At 49.9% G+C, this 20821-nt stretch overlaps 1 protein-coding gene across 10 annotated transcripts; it reads left to right on the top strand.

The window, feature by feature from the left end:
* The first annotated feature begins 2261 nt into the window (after nt 1–2261).
* Nucleotides 2262–16445, top strand: LOC141730115 (olfactory receptor 6E1-like). Of its 10 annotated transcripts, none has more exons than XR_012581566.1 (3): nt 2262–2352; nt 13449–13541; nt 14158–14293. XR_012581566.1 is itself a non-coding variant. In XM_074546750.1 (2 exons), exon 2 carries the CDS (start codon nt 13467–13469, stop codon nt 14409–14411), a length of 945 nt encoding a protein of 314 aa, XP_074402851.1. In that variant the 5' UTR covers nt 2262–2352; nt 13449–13466; the 3' UTR covers nt 14412–16444. The 10 variants fall into 10 exon arrangements, 4 of the variants coding, with proteins under 4 accessions (XP_074402851.1, XP_074402852.1, XP_074402853.1 ...); XR_012581567.1 differs by having other exon boundaries at nt 13446–13541; XR_012581563.1 differs by having other exon boundaries at nt 14155–14290.
* Nucleotides 16446–20821: the final 4376 nt, after the last annotated feature.

Below are 20821 nucleotides of genomic sequence, written 5' to 3'. Positions count from 1 at the left end.
TGGCTAATTCCAAGTCCTGCACCTGTGTTGATAGCATGTCCTTGGGACTAGCTGTGGTATAATAACAAACAGTGAAAGAGACATGAGAAAAGAGAGATGTAACCCCTAAGGAATGAGGAAGAGTTCATGGTATATAGTTTAACCAATAGATTGCTTGGCTTACAGAATATTCATTAGCTTATTATTTGCTGTATAAGTGTTTGATACTTTCTTCAATAAACTGGACCAGAAGGACCTGAGGGACCGGGACCAGACCGGACCTGAAGGGCCTGTGATGAACCAACTGGTGTCCTGGTCCCCTTCCTTCGACATAGCCCTAATATTTATACATGTGGAGAATTGAGCTCTATCTTTAACATCCTATTTTCCCCAGAATAGACTCGATTAATAAGAACTGCAGGAATGAAAATTTGGGAGGGAGAAAACCAGCCCTGGCCCCCAGGTGACCAAAAAAATGGCTTGAGTGGAGCCTGACTGGGACCCTAATCAAGAAGAGGGGAGAAGCAATATGACAGATTACAGGTCCCTGATGACCAGAGGGATAAAAGAATCAGTCCCTAAAGGGAGTAATACCAGGTTAGCGTTTGACAGCAACGAGGAATAAGATGAGACCCCAGCAACATGGCTTAATAGGCTAAAGCAAAACTTCCAGATTTACTCTGATGTTGACCCAGACAGCCCAGAAGGCCAATCTCGGGTTCCCTGCAGTCAGGGATGACCCTGAGAATCCTTTTTTCCCAGCCTGGTGTTTTGAAGGAGTCTGAATTCTTCGGCTCTGGTTTCCAAGGTTCTTTATTGTTTCTTATCTATAAAATTTTTTTCTCTGGCCTGCCAGAGGTCAGACAGAGGCACACTCCCTGCCCCTGGGCTGGTGTCTACGTTTTATACTATGAACTATGTGTACTTTATTTATCATTATTTTCCAGCACCTAAAGACACATAGCAGGGGACTTTCAGTATTAACCAAAACAAATGCACCTTTTATTGAGTGCCCAAAGCACATGTAACAGAAGGATTAGGAAGGAGATAAAGGACAGAGAGAGAGAGAGAGAAAGGAGGGTTGGGTGAGGGGAGTAGCTACCAACAGCGAGATGAAATCCTCGTGGTCAGGCCAATAGATCCATATTGTCACATCAGGGAGAGTCTCAAAGTCTTTGGTTAGCTCAGGGCTCTTTTATAATCTACTGCTGGGAGGGGAGCAGGATGGCACATGGAGGGCACAGTGGAGAATAAATCCATTGGGAACAGGCACAAACAGCCCAGTTCTGAGCAGCACAAACCGGTACCAGCAGTGAGCAGGGCCCGTTGTTTCAGGACTGGTTCCTATGGGAAACCTCCTGCTTCCCATGGCAGACATCCCGCTCCAGACAGGCCAGCACCCCTGGGTTAGAATTTGAAGGGTCTCATCTCAGTCCTTGGGGAGGGCTTCAATCTCCGTCCTTGACGGTGGCTGTGAGGCAGATGAGGGATCTTTGGATCGTCTCTTACAGACTGACATCCTTAAACATAAAAAATGCATGCAACTTCCCATAAACATAAAATGCAATGAATTAATAAATGATAATTATTTTTTCTGATTTAGAATAGCATTATTCTATATTTGTATTGCCATATTTTATATTTATATTTAAAAAATCCATACATTCTTAGCAATCAAAAAATTTATTGGTCACTGGTGCTATGAAACACAATTCCCTTCGTTGATTCATTAACCGGTGTTGGCTATAATTTTCTCCTTTTTTATGATAATTAGTTCTATTTCAAATGCTTTTGTGATCATATAATTTTCACAGACAGGGTAAAAGGGGCCACTTTGGGGTCCATGGAGACATTTCTGGGACACATTTGGGGCAGTTTCAGGTCTGGGGAGGGAATTCAGAGAGAACTTGAGGATCTGGAGAACACTTGGGGCAGCCGGGTGGGCACTTGGAGGGGGACTCAGGGATTCCGAAGGACAGTTCAGGGTCAGGGGCAGCACTTGGGGGTCCAGGGGGGCCCTTGGAGGTCAGGGAGGGGAATTTGGGGCCCTTCGGGGTCTGGGCGGGCCCTTGAGGGGCTCGAACGGGGCTCTATGGGGTGCCGGGGGTGATGGGAGTTGTAGGCGAGGGTATCCTAGGGTTACCGGGGCCGCGGAGCATCACAGGAGTTCAAAGCGCAGCTGCAATGGCTCTCAGTAGGGCGCGGGGCATGAAGGGAGATGAAGTCCAGGCTAAGATAGCGCCGGACATCCGCCGCGGAGCATGCTGGGAGCTGTAGTCCCGGAAGTGGCTCGAACGCTTTGTTTGGGAGTCCGGGAAGGCTCTGGGGGGAGACTCCTGCGTCCGAGCCGCGACTTGAGATCCTCGGGGGAACGTAAGCGGTTCGAGAGAACTTGCGGGGAGTTCGAGGACCTCTAACGAGGTTCTTTAGGGCGGGGGCACGGCAGGAGTTTTAGGCGCAGGACTGTGTTCTGAGGGGCTCTGGGGCCGCGGGGGAGGAGAGGAGATGAATTCCCAGAAGTGGCTGTACCGGGCATCTGTGAGGTTGGGAGCACTCAGAGGGTGCAGAGACGCTTTTGGGGGGTCCCGAATGGGTGCTGAGGGGGCACTGAGGGATCCTGGAGGGTCTGGGAGACACTTATGGGACAGATGGGGGCGCGTGCCGGGGTTTCTGTGGAGCGCGGGGCATGACGGGCGTTGTAGTCCCGGCTTCAACAAGACTCAAACGGTCCGCGGAGCATCATGGGAGTTGTAGGCAAAAATAAAATATGGCACCGACATCGGGCACCGCCCTCAGGGCTCCGGTCCGTACGCTGATTGGCTGCTGGAAGCGATGGGCGGGAGCCTCAGAAAATGGTATGCAGTGGAGGTGGGAACAGCCAAATCACCCTCCTCCAGTCCCTCCAAGTACAGCCGAGTTCATTCCCAGCACAGACCACTATAACCCCAGTAAAGCCGAGTTCATCCCAAGTAGAACACAGTACAATGCAGTGCCCCTCCAATCCCTCCCAGTACAGCCCAGTCCCTCCCAATACACCTGAGTTCATTCCTAGTTGTTCCCAGTTCCCCCCAATGTCATCCACAGAATCCCCAGTGTCCCAGTTAGTCCCAGTCCTCCCCGGTGTCACTCCCACTATGTCCCAGTGTCTCCCACAGCATTCCCCGTGTCTCCAGTGTCACTCCCAGTATGTCCCAGTCTCTCCCACAGCATTCCCAGTGTTCCCAGTATGTCCCAGTCCTCCCCAGTGTCACTCCCAGCATGTCCCAGTGTCTCCCACAGTGTTCCCAGTGTCCCCAGTATGTCCCAGTCCTCCCCAGTGTTTCCAAGGACAGTTTCATTTCTCACGGTGGCCGTGGCAGCCAAACCCAGCACTGGGGTCAGTGCAGTGCCCATGGCCACAGCCCCTTGCAGCGGCCCAATGCAGCTTGGGCTGATGATCCACCCTCACAGCTGGCCCAGGGCAGCTCTGCAGTGCCTTTGGTGGCACCTGGGGCTGGCACACACCTGAGCAGTGTGTCTGTTTGCACTGGGGAAACTCAGCAGTTTCAGATTGCTTCAAAAAACCCCAAAAAGGGAAAACCCCTCTTAGGCTGAGTGCAGCCAGCTCTGCAAGCACAGCGGGGCCCAGGGCAGTGAGGACAGACAGGATGGGGCTGGGCAATGTGGAGCAAGGTTGTCCACACTGGGTCAGAGCTCCAGGCACAGCATCTGTGAGCAGGCCAGAGCTGCTGAGGAGAGTCCCTGGGTCAATATCAATCACAGAATGCTGCAATTGTCTCTGCTCTAAAAAGAAATAAAATAAAATAAAATACTTTATTTAAAATAGGAATGTGTATTTCTGACAAGTTCTTTAAAATCTTTCTCCATAACTGGACTGGGAAAACTTTAATTACCCTCTCAGGGCTTTGGTGTTGTTTACATCAGACGCAGTCCAAGAGAGTGTCTTCAAAAAACTTCTCAAGCACTCAAACTTAAACTGATAGACTGAAGTTTCTTGAAGTTTTAATGGGTCCCACTGAGGGACAATACTGGTGAAAGTGTCCCCAGGTTCCAGTTAGAGCAGAACACTGCAGGCAGTGATGACAGGTGGGGACAAACAAGGCAAAAGTATCTCTGGTGCTGAGCACACCTGGAAGTGGTTCAGGAATGCAAAGGGCCAAGGCCTGAGCCCCAGCCCCAGGCCAGGCAGATCCTGTCCCTCCCTCCTTGCTCAGGGCTCTTCCCGGGATGGGCACTGACATGTGGGGATGGGCAATGGCAAGGGCAGGAGCATGGGGCGGCCCCTGCCAGGCTGCTGAGCAGGGACAAGGAGGCAATGAGGCCCCAGCCCTGCAAGGGTCACTTGTCCCCTCGTGGCCTCAGGCCCAGGCCCAGCAGCCATGGCCAAAGTGCTGCCCAAGGTGGCTCTGGCAGGGCTGTCTTGCAGCTGCTGCCCATCCCTGTGCCCTGTGCAGCCCAGGCTGTCCCACGGTGTCCCTGCCCTGCGCCTCTGTCCCTGCAGGCTGTCGGCATCTCCCGGCTGCCCCACCTGGCTGGGCCCTTCCTTTGCTGACAGCTCTGCCTCCTGCCTGTCTCTGCCTGCCCACACAGAGCCTTGGGCTGATACCAAAAGGGTTCATTCCATTTTTCCCCTGCCTGTGAACTTTCAGCTCAGGAACAAGGCATGCAGGGGCTGCTTTCCCAGCAAGGATGGTTGGTAGAGAAGAAGAAGACATCTGGCTCAAGGGTGCAGGGATAGAGAAAACAAGACCTTGTTTGTGAACTTGGGGTGGGTTTAATGCAAATGGTAAACTGTCATTCACATTTAGTGACTGTATATAAGCAACATACTGGTAGAATTCCATGTCCATGTAAGGTTAGGAGTTATCACTTCTTGGACCTCAGGCCTGAAGAAATGATTCCCTCTGAATTAGCAAATTAGTGTTAAGGAGCCTTATTCTGATACTTTGGACATTTGGTAACAGCAGAGGCTGACAGAACCAAGGACTCAGCTGTGACACTGTGGAACCCCATGGAACAATGCGTCCATTGTGATGCAGTGGAACCCCATGGAACCAAAAGTCCATTGTATCAGAGCAAGTCCTCATGGGACCAAGGAGAGCATTGCTGACAGTGTGGACGCTCATGGAGCTATGGTGTCATTGTGACAATGTGGGGCTGCATGGAACCAGTGGTCCATTGGGACACTGCAGAACCTTCTGGAATCAAGGGGATCATGTTATGCGATGGAACCTCATGGAACAAAGGATCCATGGTGACAATGCAGCGCTCAGATCATTGTTGACAGTGTGAAAGCTCCTGGAACGAAAAGTCCATTGTGGCACAGCAAAGGCTCCTGGAACAAAGGGTCCATTGTGGCTCTGTGGGGCTTCCCATAACGAAGGAGATCATTTGGGCACTGTGGGGCCTCATGGAACCACCTGGCACTGTGACACAGCGGGGCCACATGGAGCCAAGGGGCCACTGAGACACTGAGGAACCTCAGGGAACCGCAGGTCCATTGTTACACTGCAGGGCCCTGTGGAACCACTGGGACAATGGTGACACTGTGGTACTCCATGGAGTCAAGGGGCCATTCTGATTCTGCTTTGCGTCATGGAGCCAAGGGGCCACCATGACACTGCAGGGCCTTGTGGAACTAAGGCAGCCTTGTGACACTGCAGGGCCCTTGGAACCAAGGGTCCATTGGGAAATTGCAGGGTCTCATGGAACCATGGAGAACATTATGGCCCTTCAGAACCCATTGGAACCAAGGGCCCATGGTGACACCTCTGGGCCTCATGGAATCAAGGGGATGACAGTGACACTGTGGGGCTCCATGGGACAAAGGGGCCATTCTGACACTGTGGAAACAAGGAGGCCATTGCTCTGCTATGGGACATCATGGAACCAAGTGGGCCATTGTGATACAGCAAGGCCTCATGGAACCAAGGGCACAATAGTGACACTGTGCGGCTCTAAATGACAAAGGGGGGATTCTTAAAGTGCAGAACCAAGGAGACCACTGTGACCCTATGGGGCATCATGGAACCAAAAGTCCATTGTGACACAGCACAGCCTTATGGTACCATGAAGGCCATTTTCACACTTTCAGGCCTTGTGAAACCAAAGGGCCATTGTGGCACTTTGTGTCTCCATGGAACCAAGGAGTCCATTGTGACACTATGAGGCCCTGTTGGGCCAAAGGGCAGTTGTCACACTGTCTGGCACCATGGAACCAAGGAGAAAATGGTGGCACTACAGGGCCCCATGGAACTAAGGATTCTTGGAACAGTGTGGGACTCATGGAAACAAAGGTCCATTGTGATATTGTGCGGCCTCATGGAACTTAGAGGGAACAATTGTGACGCTGTGGGGCCCAGTGGAAGCAAGGGGCCAGTGTGACACAGCTGGGCCTCATGCAGGCAAGGGGCCACTGTGATTCTGAGGAGCTCAAATGAACCAAGGGGCCATTTTGACACTCTGTAGCTGTGGAGACCCTGAGAGGCATTCCTTGGGTTAGGGAGACACAAGAAGCTTCCCGCAAAAACTGTGTGACCCCATTGGCTCCTTCCCCTTATTCTGTGTTTCTCAGCCACTCCCTCCCTATTCCCCCATTGGCTCCATCTTTGTACTGCCCCCATGGCACTGATCAGCCCCTTCCTCTGGAGATACAGAAACCTGGACTCCCCCTTGGACTCCCTGCTAACAGTACAGTCACTCATGGAACCAAGGGGCTGTGGTGACACAGCAGGGCCACATGGAACCCAGGAGACCACTGACATTTAGGGACCTCATGGAACCAGAGTCCATTGTGACACTGCAGAAACAAGGAGACCATTGTTGATGCTATGGAAGCTCATGGAACCAAGCAGTCATTGTGACACTCCAGGGCCTTGTTGAACCAGGCAGACCATTGTGACACCATAGAACCTCATGGCACTGAGGGTTTATTGTGACACAGGAGGGGCCATGGAGCCCATTGTCCATTGTGACAATGCGGATCTGAGGAGACCATTGTGACATCATGGAACCTCATGGAACCAAGGAGACCATTGTGACATCATGGAACCTCATGGAACCATGGGTCCATTGTGACACAGCAAGGCCTCATGGAATCAATGAGACCATTGTGACATCATGGAACCTTGTGGAACCAAGGGTCCATTGTGACATCATGGAACCTTGTGGAACCAAGGGTCCATTGTTACAGTCCAGAGCCAAGGGGACCATGGTGACAGTACAGAACCTCACAGGACCAAGATTCCACTGTTATGCAGTGGGGCTTCATGGAACCAAGGAGCCACTGTGACACAGCAGGGCCACATGGAACCAATGGTCCATGGAAATACTGCGGATCCAAGGAGACCATGGTGATGCTGTGGAACCTCGTGAAACCAAGGAGCCATTGTGACACTGTGGGGCCCCATGGATCCAAATATTCATGGTGACACAGTGGGGCTGCTTGTGACCAATTGTCCATTGTGACACTACAGATCCAAGAGACCAGGGTGACACTCTGGCAGTTGATGGAACCAAGGGGCTGTTGTGACACACCAAGGCCTCGTGGAACCAAGGAGAGCATTGTGGCAGTGCAGAACCAAGGAGGCCATTTTGACAGTACGGAACCCAATGGAACCAAGGGTCTTTTGTTATAGAGCAGAGCCTCATGGAGCCAAGGGGCCGTTGTGAAACTGTGGGGCAAAAGGAGCCAAAGACACCACTGGTACTTGTCTCCCTGATTCTTTAAGATTTTCTAAGCCTTCTGATGTTTACATTCTTGTATTAAACTTTCTCACACACTTTCTGTAAATAACTTATTGTTTTGCATTCTTTTATGGAGGAGGAGAAATTTGATTGACTGCTGGATTGTCCACTGTCATTGGAGAGGTGGCACTGTCACCCTCCAATCCACTGTCACTTTTGGAAATCTATAAATGTTGGAGTCAGAAAATAAACTTCCCTTTTTTGCCTTGAGAACAGCAGTGTGTGTGCATTGTGTTATTTTGTGTCATATAGTGACAGATAGTGAAATCTGCTGGATAGAAACCTTGTCACACAGTTTTGAGTATTTGAAACTACATATTCTTTATTGCATACAGCATGGCAGTTATTTGGGTGATCCTTAATCCATCTGAGTGCACTGTGCATCAAGTGAGCAGTTTTTTGCAGATACACTTATTACATATTCATGAGCTATCCCCACTTCCTTTGACTTTAATTGACATAGTTGCACTCCGTATCAGAAGTCTTTATATGATTCTTTGGGGTCTGTCTCCAACATCCACTGTCCTTTTTAGATGGCTGATCCTCAACTTTTGAGTAAGGGCAATATAATTTTTATGCATAACTTCTGCTTTGTAAGCTTTGCAGAGCACAGCTGTCATCCTGCTTGTGTTTTGTGTGAGTTGCATCCTTTATCTGTTTCTCCAAGGTTGTGCTGTTCTGTTCTACTGTCCTCATCAAGTCCCCCGTTTTTCACTCAGTTCCTTATGGGCATTGGTCTCTCAATATCTGTACTTCATTTTATGGCGTAGGGCACTATAACACTGAATTGTGATGCAAGCTAAATCCATACAGCAATTACTGTGCTGACCAATTTAAACAAATGTTTTAACCAAATCTTGAGTAACCATGAAGGAAGTTTGGTCCAGATTTCTTCAAATCCCCAGGAGGTTTCATCTTGAGCTGTGCATTGAAAGAATTTTTAAACTATAATACTCTGTCTGAAAGTCAGTTCTTGAGCTTTCTGGATCAAGAGAAGAGCAGCTGCTGCTGACACCAGACAGTCCTGAATGACATTCTCTGGTTGCTGTGAAAAGTAGGCACAGCTCTGCTCCAGTCCCCAGCAACTGTGACAGCACTCCCTGTGCTGGGTTTTATCTCTCATAGGGAAACAGATCCAATGGGTCCACAGGGTCTGGGAGCCTCAAAGCAGGGCCTGCATGAGGGCTCGCTGGAGCTGTGAAAAGGCATCCCATGCCATACCAGTCCAGACTATAAAGTCCTGCTGGCCTGCCTTCAAGAGCTCACACAGAGGTTTACCCACAATTGCTGATGCATAGCTGACATCATTCCACCACCCCGAGAATTGCCTGCGACTCATCAGTCATGGCTATGGGAGTTGGCAAATTGCTTCTTTTCCTTCCTGTGCCAGCCTCCTTTGTCCATGGAGGATTTCAAATCTCAGGTAGGGTTCTGTGGTCTGGACTGTTTGTACTTTGTATCCACTGAGTCGCAGAAAATCCCGCAATGCTACAGTCTGATTCCTGCATTGCTGCAGTGGCCTCAGAATGCCATTTCCAGACTGGAACAAGACTCCAAGAGGGTTCTTGTCCTAGGGTGACGTTAAAATGCTTGTATCCCCAGTTGTCTGCTGTGTTTATGCTGGATATCATGTTCTGTGCCTTCAAGACTGGCTCTGAAAAGCAAAGTTTTGTTTTGTTATCAGCCTGCTCACTCCCCCACAGCTGGTGGGACACAGACAGTGCAGTACATAGGGCTGCTTTTGCTTTTTACTCTTGCTTTTGCTCTTGCTCCTGCTTTTGCTCTTGCTTTTGCTTTTGCTTGTTAGTTAGTTTAGCTAGGCAGTCTGAATTTTCCCTGGACTGTTTTTCTTTCCCTTTTTTGGAACCATTTGAAACTGCTCTGGACTGGGACCTGGGAAACACTAAGAGTTTGCACCTTGTGGCTGCAGCAGCTGCCCCAGCACTGCGGGGACTGAGAACAGAGCGACCATCCCCAAGAGAGACTTTCTGAATTTGTCATCTTTTCAGAGCTGTGAATGAGTTTTGTCATCCGGTATCATTTATTTTGTGTCCTGGGGGGTGCTGTGCCTGTTAAATAAACAGGTTCTTTCCACTTCTCTCTGAGGAATCCTTCCCAAACTGGTTGTGGGGTGAGGAGGAGCTGTGTAGGTTTGCTTTCTGGAGGGGCCCCCCTTTTGGAGGTTTTCTCCCAAATTTGCCCTAAACCAGGGCAGTTCTGATGTTTGCATTCCTCCAGTTCTTTGGCCACTTGGTTTCCAAATATGGTGGGGATACTTTTAAACCCCTATGGTAGAACTGGCTGAGTCAGTTGGGTTCTTCTCACTGTGTTTGGACTTTCCTGTTCAGAAGTAAATAGTTCTTGACCTTCACTACTCAAGGAGATACAGAAAAAGCCACTTTCAAATTCTATACTGTGAACCATTTTAATTTTTCACTCCATGTTGTTAGCAAGGTACAAGAATTTCCTGCTGACAGGTGTTTACCTCCTGCTGTCTCATTTATGGCTCTAGGATCCTGTATCAGCCACTAATCCTCTCCATTTGCCTTTTTAACTGGCAGAATAGGGGTATTAAATTTGGATTCATGTTCCTTCAACTGGCCTTATTTTATAAATCTTTTCACAAGAGATAATAAACCCTTACAAATTTCTTTTTTAAAAGGTATTGCTTTTGTCTTACTGGTCTTGCTCAGGGTTTCAATTTATTTCTTAGAGGCTCTGCTTTTCTGGGTTACTCGGGCACCTCTCCAGACTACCAGATTTACTGCATCCTCAAGTGATACAGATGGCAGATGGATCTTGAAGATTCTGATTTTGAAGATTGCAGTGCAAAAATAGAGGCTTCCACATAAATAAATTTTGGGGTAATAACCTGCATTTTGCCATTTAAATCTTGATTTTATCTTTCAGGTTTTCCAATAAGTCATCCAAGGAGAGGCTTTAGTAAATTGAGTAGATACAAAAACTGGGGAGTCATCCCTTGTTTTCCTAATTTAAAATCAATGAGCTGGAAAAATGGCTGAGTTTCATGATTCCCTGTTGCACCAATGATTGTTATAAAATTATTACTCAAGTTTCCTTTTGCTGTATTTAGCACAGAGTGACCAGGTCCTGTAGCCACTAAAAATTCTAACTCCTCATGGACTTCCTCCCTCCCCAGCTTAGCTGTGACCAGAGGTTCTGCTGGGAAAGAATCCTCTGGTCCCCCTCAGAGTCCATCAGTGATGGCCACAATTGGGGGGTTTTGTGTTGTAACTGCAGACAGTCCCTTTTCAAAAGCCTCTTTCTTACAATGTGCACATTGATTAACACCAAGGCTCTTTTCTTTCTTCCTCTGCTATTCTTTGATGAGCCCTCAGGGATGTAAGAGCTGAAATGAGGGATGCAGGACTCCAGGCAGCTCTCCAAAATGCAGTTTATTCCATCCAAGAGGTTACAGCAGTCCAGGGTCATGGGTGACAGAGCTGTGCCCACAGCTGTCAGCTGCAGCTGCAGGCCTGGAGACCCTTTGGTTTTGGTTACAATGCATTAGATACTCTTCTTTGCTGAGGATCTTAATACAGTAGAACCAATCTATACCTTAACTTTTACCTATAGCCTATCATAACTCCAGTAATTGCCATATTCATGTTACTGTTCTCCAATCACTAAAAGTCAGTACATTACAGTTTAAGCTAGAAGTTTTTTTTCAGTTTTCTTGCAGTGGAAAATTCTGAGACCTTTTTCCTACTTGCAACATCAGCGGGCTTGTTTGCCTGTGCTATCTTCCTGCTTGGTAAAAACATCTTCTTGTTTGAGGTGGGTTTATCCTCTACTCTAAATCATAAAAACCCCATCTAACTAACACACCCTTTGCCTCCTTGGTTATCCAGTAAGACTGGATCAGCAATTCTTTTCTTCTATATAAAAACTTGCTTCCATCTCTATTCCTTCTTTGGGTTCTACATTTAAAAATCTTTCTGCTAGGCATACATATCTATGAGACTTTCTTGTCAAACTTTCATCCTTCCCAACACAGGGAAAAGATTGAATTGTGGAATAACTCACATTGGATGAGGGCCCTTTGCAACAGAGCCTTCAACTGCATCAAATGTGGCTTCACTTAAAGCTGTTCTGATTTGTTCTATTAATCCACTTGCCCTGGGTCTTTGGAGTGTGGAAGCATCTTAAGTAATTGTGATTTGCTCAGTTTTACTCAGCTGTGCAGCAGAAGGTGCTACAGGGGTCTCTGAAGCAGTCAGAGCCTCCAGCCAGGCTGGTGATCACTGCATTTGTGCACAAGAATCAGCCTGGGCACAGCAGGATCTGCTCATCTCAAGGGCTGCCCCGAGGCCCCACCTGGAGAGCTCCAAAACATTTCAGTCCCACAGTTAATTTCGAAGGTGACTCATTTTTGCTCATTTTGGAGTTGGTTCATTTTGAGGGCTCTTGACTGAGCTCAGTCACTTGGTTTCAAGTTGATGGCCTGTCTCAGACCAGCCTCTGCTCTGCTCTGTGTGGACAATGAGATGGGAGAGTCCTTGGGCCACCCAGGGGACCGGTGACTTCAGGGCTCTGGTTGCCATCAACAGAGCTTTGTTTCACTGCTTCCCCCTCCTCTTGTCCCTGGCATTTTAAATAATTCTGTTTTCAAAGCCATCTGCTCTGCTATTCATGTCTAAAAGCAAACCAAAAAACCTGAAAGGGAAAATACCTTTTTTTTAGAAATAGCTTTATTTTAGACTTTACTAGAAAATACAGTCTTTATTGCATATATTTTTCTCATGTATCTTTCCTTAGCTGTGTATTTTGGTTTCAGAACCGAGTAACTTAATTACTTAATTAATCAGGGATTTGAGACTTGAAAAGTGAGTTTAATCTATTCCCTGCAGGCACCCAGGAGAATTTGTTGTCTCGAGGCTCTCTCTGTAACCAGTGGAGACAAGAGAACATTTGGAGGCTGGGTGCTCCCATCTGGCACACAAAACAAAAATTACAAATATCTTCCTGGCACTTTTCTCTCACTCTGCATTTGGGTTATTTGATAGCAACAGCAATGAAGGACTGCATGGGAACAGGTGCATTTTGGTGCAGACAGGAGACAGCTCAGATTGTGACACTCTGTGTGGATCCATAATAAATTCCAGTCCTCATCTGGAGTACTCAAAAACCAAGTTATACTTGGTCCCTAATCTGCCCTCCTCATTCCTTTCCTGACGAGCCAGAGAGGGAAAAGCTGTGGAAGAAAGCAGAGGCTTGCAAAAGATATACCTGGGATTGCTTATTTTGGAATCAACAGATCCTCAGGGACTCCTGGTCCAAAGGCAAGTGCTGAAAAGTAGAAACAAGGAAGTTCAATGCACAGATTGGATGTAATTTCACAGTTTAGTGTTTGTGCTGTAGATGAGAGGTGTTTGGCACATGGGTGTGACAGATTTTGCAGTAGGTTTGTGTGAGCTGGGAATTTCCCAGGAAAGGGGGGAAATAGCCAAACACTCTTTAGAATCCTCTGTTCCGGTGAAAGAATTCTTTGGGAGTGTTTGGAAAAGGTAGAAAGAACACAATAAATCCCTAGGGTCTCTACCTGAAATGGTAAACAGAACAATCAGGATGTGAGAATTGTTTGAAGCACGATCTCTGTGCAAGACTGCAGGAAAAGAAAGAAGCAGAGAAGGAAGGATAGAAATGTTTGTCCAGACTGTGAAATTTTCCCACTTGTTTTTGCCATGTTCCTGTCTCAGCAGGATGAGCTGGAATTCAGCATGGGACCAGAAAATGAAACAGCAGTTACTGAGTTCATCCTAGAGGGTTTCCCAGAGCTGGATCCAAGGCTGCAGGTATTTTTCTCTCTGGTCCTTCTGCTCATGTACCTGACAACAGTGATGGGGAATGCAACCATCATTTTCCTCGTGTGTGTGGATCACCACCTGCAAACTCCCATGTACTTTTTCATCAGCAACCTGGCCTTCCTGGAAATCTGGTTTACATCCTCCACAAGCATCAAACTGTTTGTGATGCTGAGTTCTGGTCAGAACATTCTCTCACTAAGAAGCTGCTTTGCCCAAAACTATTTCTATTTTGCTATGGGCTGCACAGAGTTCATGCTGCTCGTTGTCATGTCCTTTGACCGCTATGTTGCCATCTGCCAACCTTTGCTCTACGCTGCCATCATGAAGCCTCAGCTCTGTGTCCGCCTGGTTGTTGCTGCTTGGGTCCTCAGCTTTGCCCTGCTGAGCTACCGGCTGCTCTTCCTCTCTGAGCTGTCCTTCTGTGGCTCCAAGATCCCCCATTTCCTTTGTGACAACTCCCCCTTGTTCAAACTGTCCTGCTCTGACACCAGCCTGCTGTGGAAAATAGACTCTGTCTTCATATCCTGTGTTGTGCTGGGTTCCTTGTGTTTGACTCTGGCATTTTACATCTGCATCCTTTTCTGTGTTCTGCATCTTCCAGCAGCCTCTGGGAGGAAGAAAGCTTTGACTACGTGTTCTTCCCATCTCATCACCTTATCCATTGCCTACGGGAGCTGCATTGCTCTCTACACACGTCCTGCAGAAGCTGTTTCCTTGAGCACCAACAGAATTGTAGCTCTGCTGAATACAGTCCTGTACCCATTCTTAAACCCCTTCATCTACAGCCTTCGGAACAAACCTGTGATCCTGGCCCTGAGCAAATCCATTGCAAGGGCAAGAACAAAGCTTTTCCCCTAACCATAGTGCATTTCTGGAAAGCCATCCCAAGAATCTGGTGTCATCTGTTACACAATAGCAGCGCCTGTGAGTGCAGCCTCCAAACAGGGCTGCCTCAGGTTAAGAGATAAGAGACTCATCTGCACACCCAAACAAGGCACCGACAATGGCAGGAGGAGAAACTCAGTTCACTCTCTGCCCTGGCTGCTCCCAAGACCATTTACTGGAGAGCCACCAGCTCATTAAGGGCCAATCTGCATAACAGAGAAGAGTTCAGAAGAACAGTGGCAAGTGACAATCCAAATTACAGCTCCTGGGCAAAGGACACCTTGTCCAGCTCCTTCCTTGGGACAGCCAGCAGCCCCAGTGTCTAGGTTTGGAATCGCAAAGTCACTGAGAGCAGGTGGGGAAGACTGGGGGGAATTGAAAGGGACTGGGAACGAACTCAGGTGTATTGGGACGGACAGGGCTGTACTGGGAGGGACAGGAGGGGGTGAATGGGCTGCTCCCGCCTCCACCGCCTCCCATTTGCCGAGGCTCCCGCCCATCACCGCCTGCAGCCATTGAGCGCCAGAGGCCGGGGCCCCGAGGGCGGTGCCTAGGGTGGGCGCCATATTTTCTGGTTTTGCCTACAACTCACATCATGCCCCGGGGCCCAATTGAGCCCCACTGCAATCGGGACTACAACGCCCGTCATGCCCCGCGCTGCACAGCCCCCCCCCCCCCCCCCCCCCCCGGGATCCGCCCCATCTGTCCCATAAATGTCCCCCAGACCTTCCAGGATCCCTCAGCGCTCCCTCAGCGCCCATTAGGGAGACCTCAAAAGCGTCTCCGGACCCCCCTGAGTGCTCCCAACCCCACAGATGCCCGGTACAGCCACTTCTGGAAATTCATCTCCTCTCATCCCCCGCGGCCCCAGAGCCCATCAGAACACAGTCCCGCACCTAAAACTCCTGCCGTGCCCCACGGCCTAAAAAGCCCACTTAGAGCTCCCCGAGCTCCTCCCAAGGGCTCTCGAACCGTTTAAGTTCCCCCGAGGATCTCAAGTCGAGGGTCGGACACAAAAGTGTCCTCTAAGAGCCTTCCCGAACCCCCAAACATCGTGTTCCAGCCACTTCCGGGACTACAGCTCCCATCATGCTCCGCGGCGGATGTCCAGCGCTATCTTAGCCGGGACTTCATCTCCCATCATGCTCCGCGTTCCACCGAGAGCCATTGCAGCTGCGCTTTGAACTCCTGTGTTGCTCCGCGGCCCCTTTAAACTGTATGATACCCGCGCCTACAACTCCCATCACCCCTCGCGCCCCATAGAGCCCCGTTCGAACCCCCCAAGGGCCCGCCCAGACCCCGAAGGGCCCCAAATTCCCCTCCCTGACCTCCAAGGGCCCCCCTGGAGCCCAAAGTGCTGCCCCTGACCCCGAACTGTCCCTGAGAATCCCTGAGTGCTCCTCCAAGTGCCCACCCGGCTCCCCCAAGTGTCCTCCAAACCCTCAAGTTCTCTCTGAATTCCCTCCCCAGACCCAAAAATGCTCCGAAGGTGCTCCAGAAATATCACAGGGGACCGCAAAATGCCCCCCCCGCCCCCGCCTTGACTCTGTATTATAAAATGATCTTTAAAAAGATCATTTATATCTTTATTAATATAACTAATTACCAGAAAGACAAATAAATAAACAGCTAATACAGCCTAATTAATTAATGAAGGGAATTGTGTTAATTGGAAACACTGAGAATTAATTTTCTTGGCTACTAAAATGGTATTGATTTTTTATATAAATATAAAAACTAGGTAATAAAAACAAATACTCTTGTTATAAATACAAATAAATATATAAATGATAAAGTATTAACACTAAATAATGTGTTACACAATAAAAATAAATTAATAAATTGCATTAACATTTTTGGATGTTTTGGGATCTCAGTTCAAGGGGGCGATGGTGAGGCTGGGGGTGAGGAGCAGGTTGTCCAAAAGGGCCCAGCATGAAGGGGCTCATTCTTCTCTGTGCCCAGACCTCCTGAGGAGACATTCAGCATGAAGATCATTGGGAAATATTTCTGTCACCTCTTCAATGATCTGAAAAATAAAAAAATGTACCCTTGATTAAAAAACAATCATGAGATGCACTTTGGAATCTCCCTCTTGAAGAGAACTCCAAACTGACTCCAATCACTTTACAAGCCCTGGAGACTCAAAGGCAATGGAAAGGAGACAAAGAGCTCCTGAGGGCTTTCTGTATTTTTATCAGCACCATGGTGGATCTGGGGCTGGGTCCAGGAGCCTCAAGAATGGAGAGAAGGATGAAGAAGCTGCTCAAGGAGTCAGCAGCAAAACTTCAAGTGCCTTGGAGCATGGCTGGGCCCCAGGGAGGGCAGGGAGTGCCAAAGGCTCCCCAGGGCCTGGTGAGAGCAGGTCCTTGAGGCCAGGATTGCAGGGAGCCCAAGGCTCTGAGCAGAGAACTGCAATGCTGAGCAAGGCCTGGCTTGGCTGCAGGAAGCAGAAAGGCCAAGCCCTGAGCCCAGCCTGGGCCAGCAGGGCCTGTCCCTCATGGCTGCCTCGGGGCTCTTGGTGGGCCAGGGGGATGTGAGGGGCAGCAAGGACAAACGGCATCAACCTGCAGCCCCTGCCAGCCTCCCCAGGGAGGCCGAGGGAGAAGCAAAGTGCAGCCCCTGCCAGGAAAGTTCCTCCTGTGGGGCCTCCAGAGGCGCTGCCCGAGCCCAGGGCACAAAGGCCTGGGTGCCTGTGGCCCTGCCAGCCCTGCCCAGCCCTTGGCCATCTGTCCTGCAGGCTGTGCCCCCTGTGCGTGCTGCTCCTCTGCCCTGGCTGGCTGCACTCGCCCATCTCGCTGTGCCCCAGCATTTCTCACCCAGCATTTCTGTGCCCTCCCTGGGCTCCCTGCACCCAGCGCTGCCGGCTCCTGGCACACAGAGCCCGGCCATAGCCCAGCCTCACACTGCTACACCTCCAGCACCAACATTCTGCCCTGCGAGGGACTTTGCTTTCTCCTCAGCTCCAGGCTGAACCTTCCAAGCTGCACTTGGGGGAGGTTTCCTGCAATTCCCACTGCCAAGGAAAGCTCTGTCTCCTGCTGGTCACAAACCGAGAAGGGCTGGTGGGAGATCTGTGGTGGTCAGAGGCTGTTTTGGGCACAGTGACCATGAAATTATTGAGGTTTTAAATATTCTGTGAAAGGTGGAGCATCAAAAAATATTCTACACTTGAGTTACAGAGAGCAGACTTTAGCCTGTTCAGGATTGATTTGGCAAGTACCAAATCAGGTACTGATTTTTTAAAGAGAAACAGCCATTTAAAACAAAGGATTCCAAGAAGGATGGACACACTTCAAGAAAAAATAATTAGAATGAGCAGTAACAGCCCAAAAGTGAGCTAGCTAGGAAAAAATGAATGGCCTGGCTGGGCAGGGAGCAAATTACTTGATAAAAATTATATGATACAATCATCATATAACCAACTCAGGTCAGGTAAGCAAATCAGGAAGTTTAAGGATGTTGTTTAAGGATAAGTTTAAGGTCATGGAGAAAGAAAATTAGAGAGGTGAGAGCTCAATTAGGACCTAACTGGGACAAGTCAGTGAAGAATAATAAAAATGCTTTTTTAAATATGTTAATGTCAAAAGGAGGGGAAAGGAGAACCTCCTTTTCTCTTTGGGGAGTTATAGTTACCAAAGGTGAGGAAAAGGCTGAGGTAATGAATGCCTTCTTTGCCTTCGTTTTCAAGAATAAATCAAGTTGACCTCAGGACAAGTGTTCTCTTCAGCACAGGGAACAGAACAGCCCCTGTAGTCCAGGAGGAAGCACTTGGTGACATGCTGAGCCACTCAGATGCTCACAGGTGTATGGGATTGGATGGGATACATCCCAGGGGGATGAGGGAGCTGGTGGGTGAGCTCCCCAAGCTGCTCTCCATCATTCACCATCAGTGCTGGCTCAGCAGGGAGGTCCCAGAGGACTGGAGGTGCCAGTGTGAGCCCATCCCCAAGAAGGGCTGGAAGGAGGAGCTGGGGAACTCCAGGCCTGTCAGCCTGACCTGGGTGCCTGGGTTATGGAACAGATCACCTTGAGTGCCATCACAGGGCACCCACAGGATGACCGAGGGATCAGAGCCAGCCAGCGTGGATTTCAATATCTGCACTGATGATCTGCATGGGAGGACTGAGTCCAGCATCGCCAAAATTGCAGATGACACCAAGCTGGGTGTGAGTGTGGATCTGCTGGAGGGTAGGAGGGCTCTGCAGAGAGACCTGGACAGGCTGGATCCAGGGCCCAAATCCAACAAGGTGAGGTTGAACAAGTCCAAGTGCCGGGTCCTGCACTTTGGCCACAACAACCCCTGCAGAACTACAGGCTGGGGACAGAGGGGCTGGAGAGCAGCCAGGCAGAAAGGGACCTGGGGGCACTGGTGGACAGCAGGCTGGACATGAGCCAGCAGTGTGCCCAGGTGGGCGAGAAGGCCAATGGCTCCTGTCCTGGATCAGGAATGGTGTGGCCAGCAGGAGCAGGGCAGGGATTGTTCCCCTGTGCTCAGCACTGGTGAGGCCACACCTCGAGTGCTGTGTCCAGTTCTGGGCCCCAGTTTAGGAAGGCCATGGAGGGGCTGGAGCATGTCCAGAGAAGGGCAACAAGGCTGGGGAGGGGTCTGGAACACAAGTCCTGTGAGGAGCAGCTGAGGGAGCTGGGGTTGTTTATCCTGGAGAAGAGGAGGCTTAGGTAGACAAGTCTTTGCCAGTTCACAGGTTGGACTTCATTATCTCCAAGGTCTTTTGCAAACTTGCTGCTTCTGTGATTCTCTGGAACCATCCTTGGAGCAGTGGCAATAGTGTCTGCAGTGTGACAGGAAACTCCCAGCTGATGGGAGCAAACTTTCTGGCTGACTGCAGAGGCCAGGACAAAGCTAAGTGGTTTCCCTGGTGTCCCCCAGCCCTTGCTGGCCCCAGGGGCTGATGACATTTGTGCTCCCTCAGGTTCATGTCCCCACACCAACAGCATGGGGGTGCTCCCCCTGCTGTGTGCAATGCAAACAGGGGCTGCTGAGCCAGTGCTGCTGTGTCTGTGCCTGCATGGATGGGGCACCTGTGTGAGCTGGGGGAGAGGCCAGGGCTGCAGAGGGGGGATGTTGTTGGCAGCTCCATGAGGACACTCTGGGACGCTGCCCTGGGCTGTGCAGCGCACTGGGGATGGATCAGCCCCTGCTCTGCTGCTCCTTCCCGTCTCCCCCAGGGCCCTTGCAGAGCCCCAGCCATGCTGTTTGCCCTCAGCCTGCCCACAGCCAGCCTGGGGCTGCTCACAGGGGCTTTTCTGTGCTGAGCATTGACCTGGGAGTGTTCTTGAGAGAGCCTGGGCAAGGAGCCTGGAGCCCCCAGGGCCTGGCCTGAGGCGTCAGCGCTGCCCCAGTGTCCGGTTTTCAGCTGTTTGGATGGCCTGGAAAGGCCCGGGGTGACCTTGGGGCAGCCCGCGATTCAAAGGACGAGAAGACGCTTCAGTTCTTTTCTCGGTCTCGATGTTTATTAATTGTTTATCTAAAAGATTTTCTCTCGGCCTGACAGAGGTCTGCTCAGCAGCCAGCCATGAGCACACTCCCCTCCCTCCGGGCGGTCACCTATCTTTATACCCAAAGTTGCGTATACAATATTTATCATTTTTCCCCAATACCTTTCACCCTTATTGCCCAGTGCACTTTTAGTAACAACCAATCTCAAAGTGCCACCATCACCACAGAAGATGGAGGAGAAGAAGAAGAAGAAGAAGAAGAAGAACAGGACACGCCCCAATTCCTCCATCTTACTTCTCTAAACCCCCCTGTACAGAAATTCTAAACACTGTGTTTCCCTTTCTAATTAACTAATCCCTTCACCATTCACTCCAGTGAAATCCTCCTATCCTCACACAAGTGTCATCTCCTGTGTAGGATCAAAGTCCAGCCACCAGACACTTCTGGCAACATTCCAGGACTCCCGAGCCCCCCAAGGGTGGTCTCGGTGGCTCGGCACCTCAGTCCTGAGGTGCTGAGATCCCACACCCCAGCAGTGCCCATGGCCTGTCCCTGCTGCAGCCCCGGCACTGCCACCCCCAGGGCTGTGCCCGGCCCCGAGAGCACTCAGGCCCTGCAGCAACACCAGGGCCACCAGGGCAGCGGGGCAGGGCCACGGCAGCAGCACTGGCAACACCAAGTGCTGCTGCTGCTCGGCACAGCTGCTGTGCCAGCCCTGATCTGCCCCCAGCGCTGCACACAGACATTGCTGCTGCTGCTCCAGAGAAGGCAACACAAGGGGGATCATTGGAGAACACTCTGCTGCAAGTACCTTTATTTTGTTTAATGCTTTTGAGAAGACAGCCCACCATTGACACAGTCTGGGGTCCCAGCGAAAACAGAAAAAAAATGAAAATGGGCACAAACAATGACATTTCTTTGT

The sequence above is a fragment of the Zonotrichia albicollis genome, chromosome 9 (genome assembly GCF_047830755.1).
Source record: "Zonotrichia albicollis isolate bZonAlb1 chromosome 9, bZonAlb1.hap1, whole genome shotgun sequence".
NCBI lineage: Eukaryota > Metazoa > Chordata > Aves > Passeriformes > Passerellidae > Zonotrichia > Zonotrichia albicollis.
This window is presented reverse-complemented; position numbering and strand designations above follow the sequence as displayed.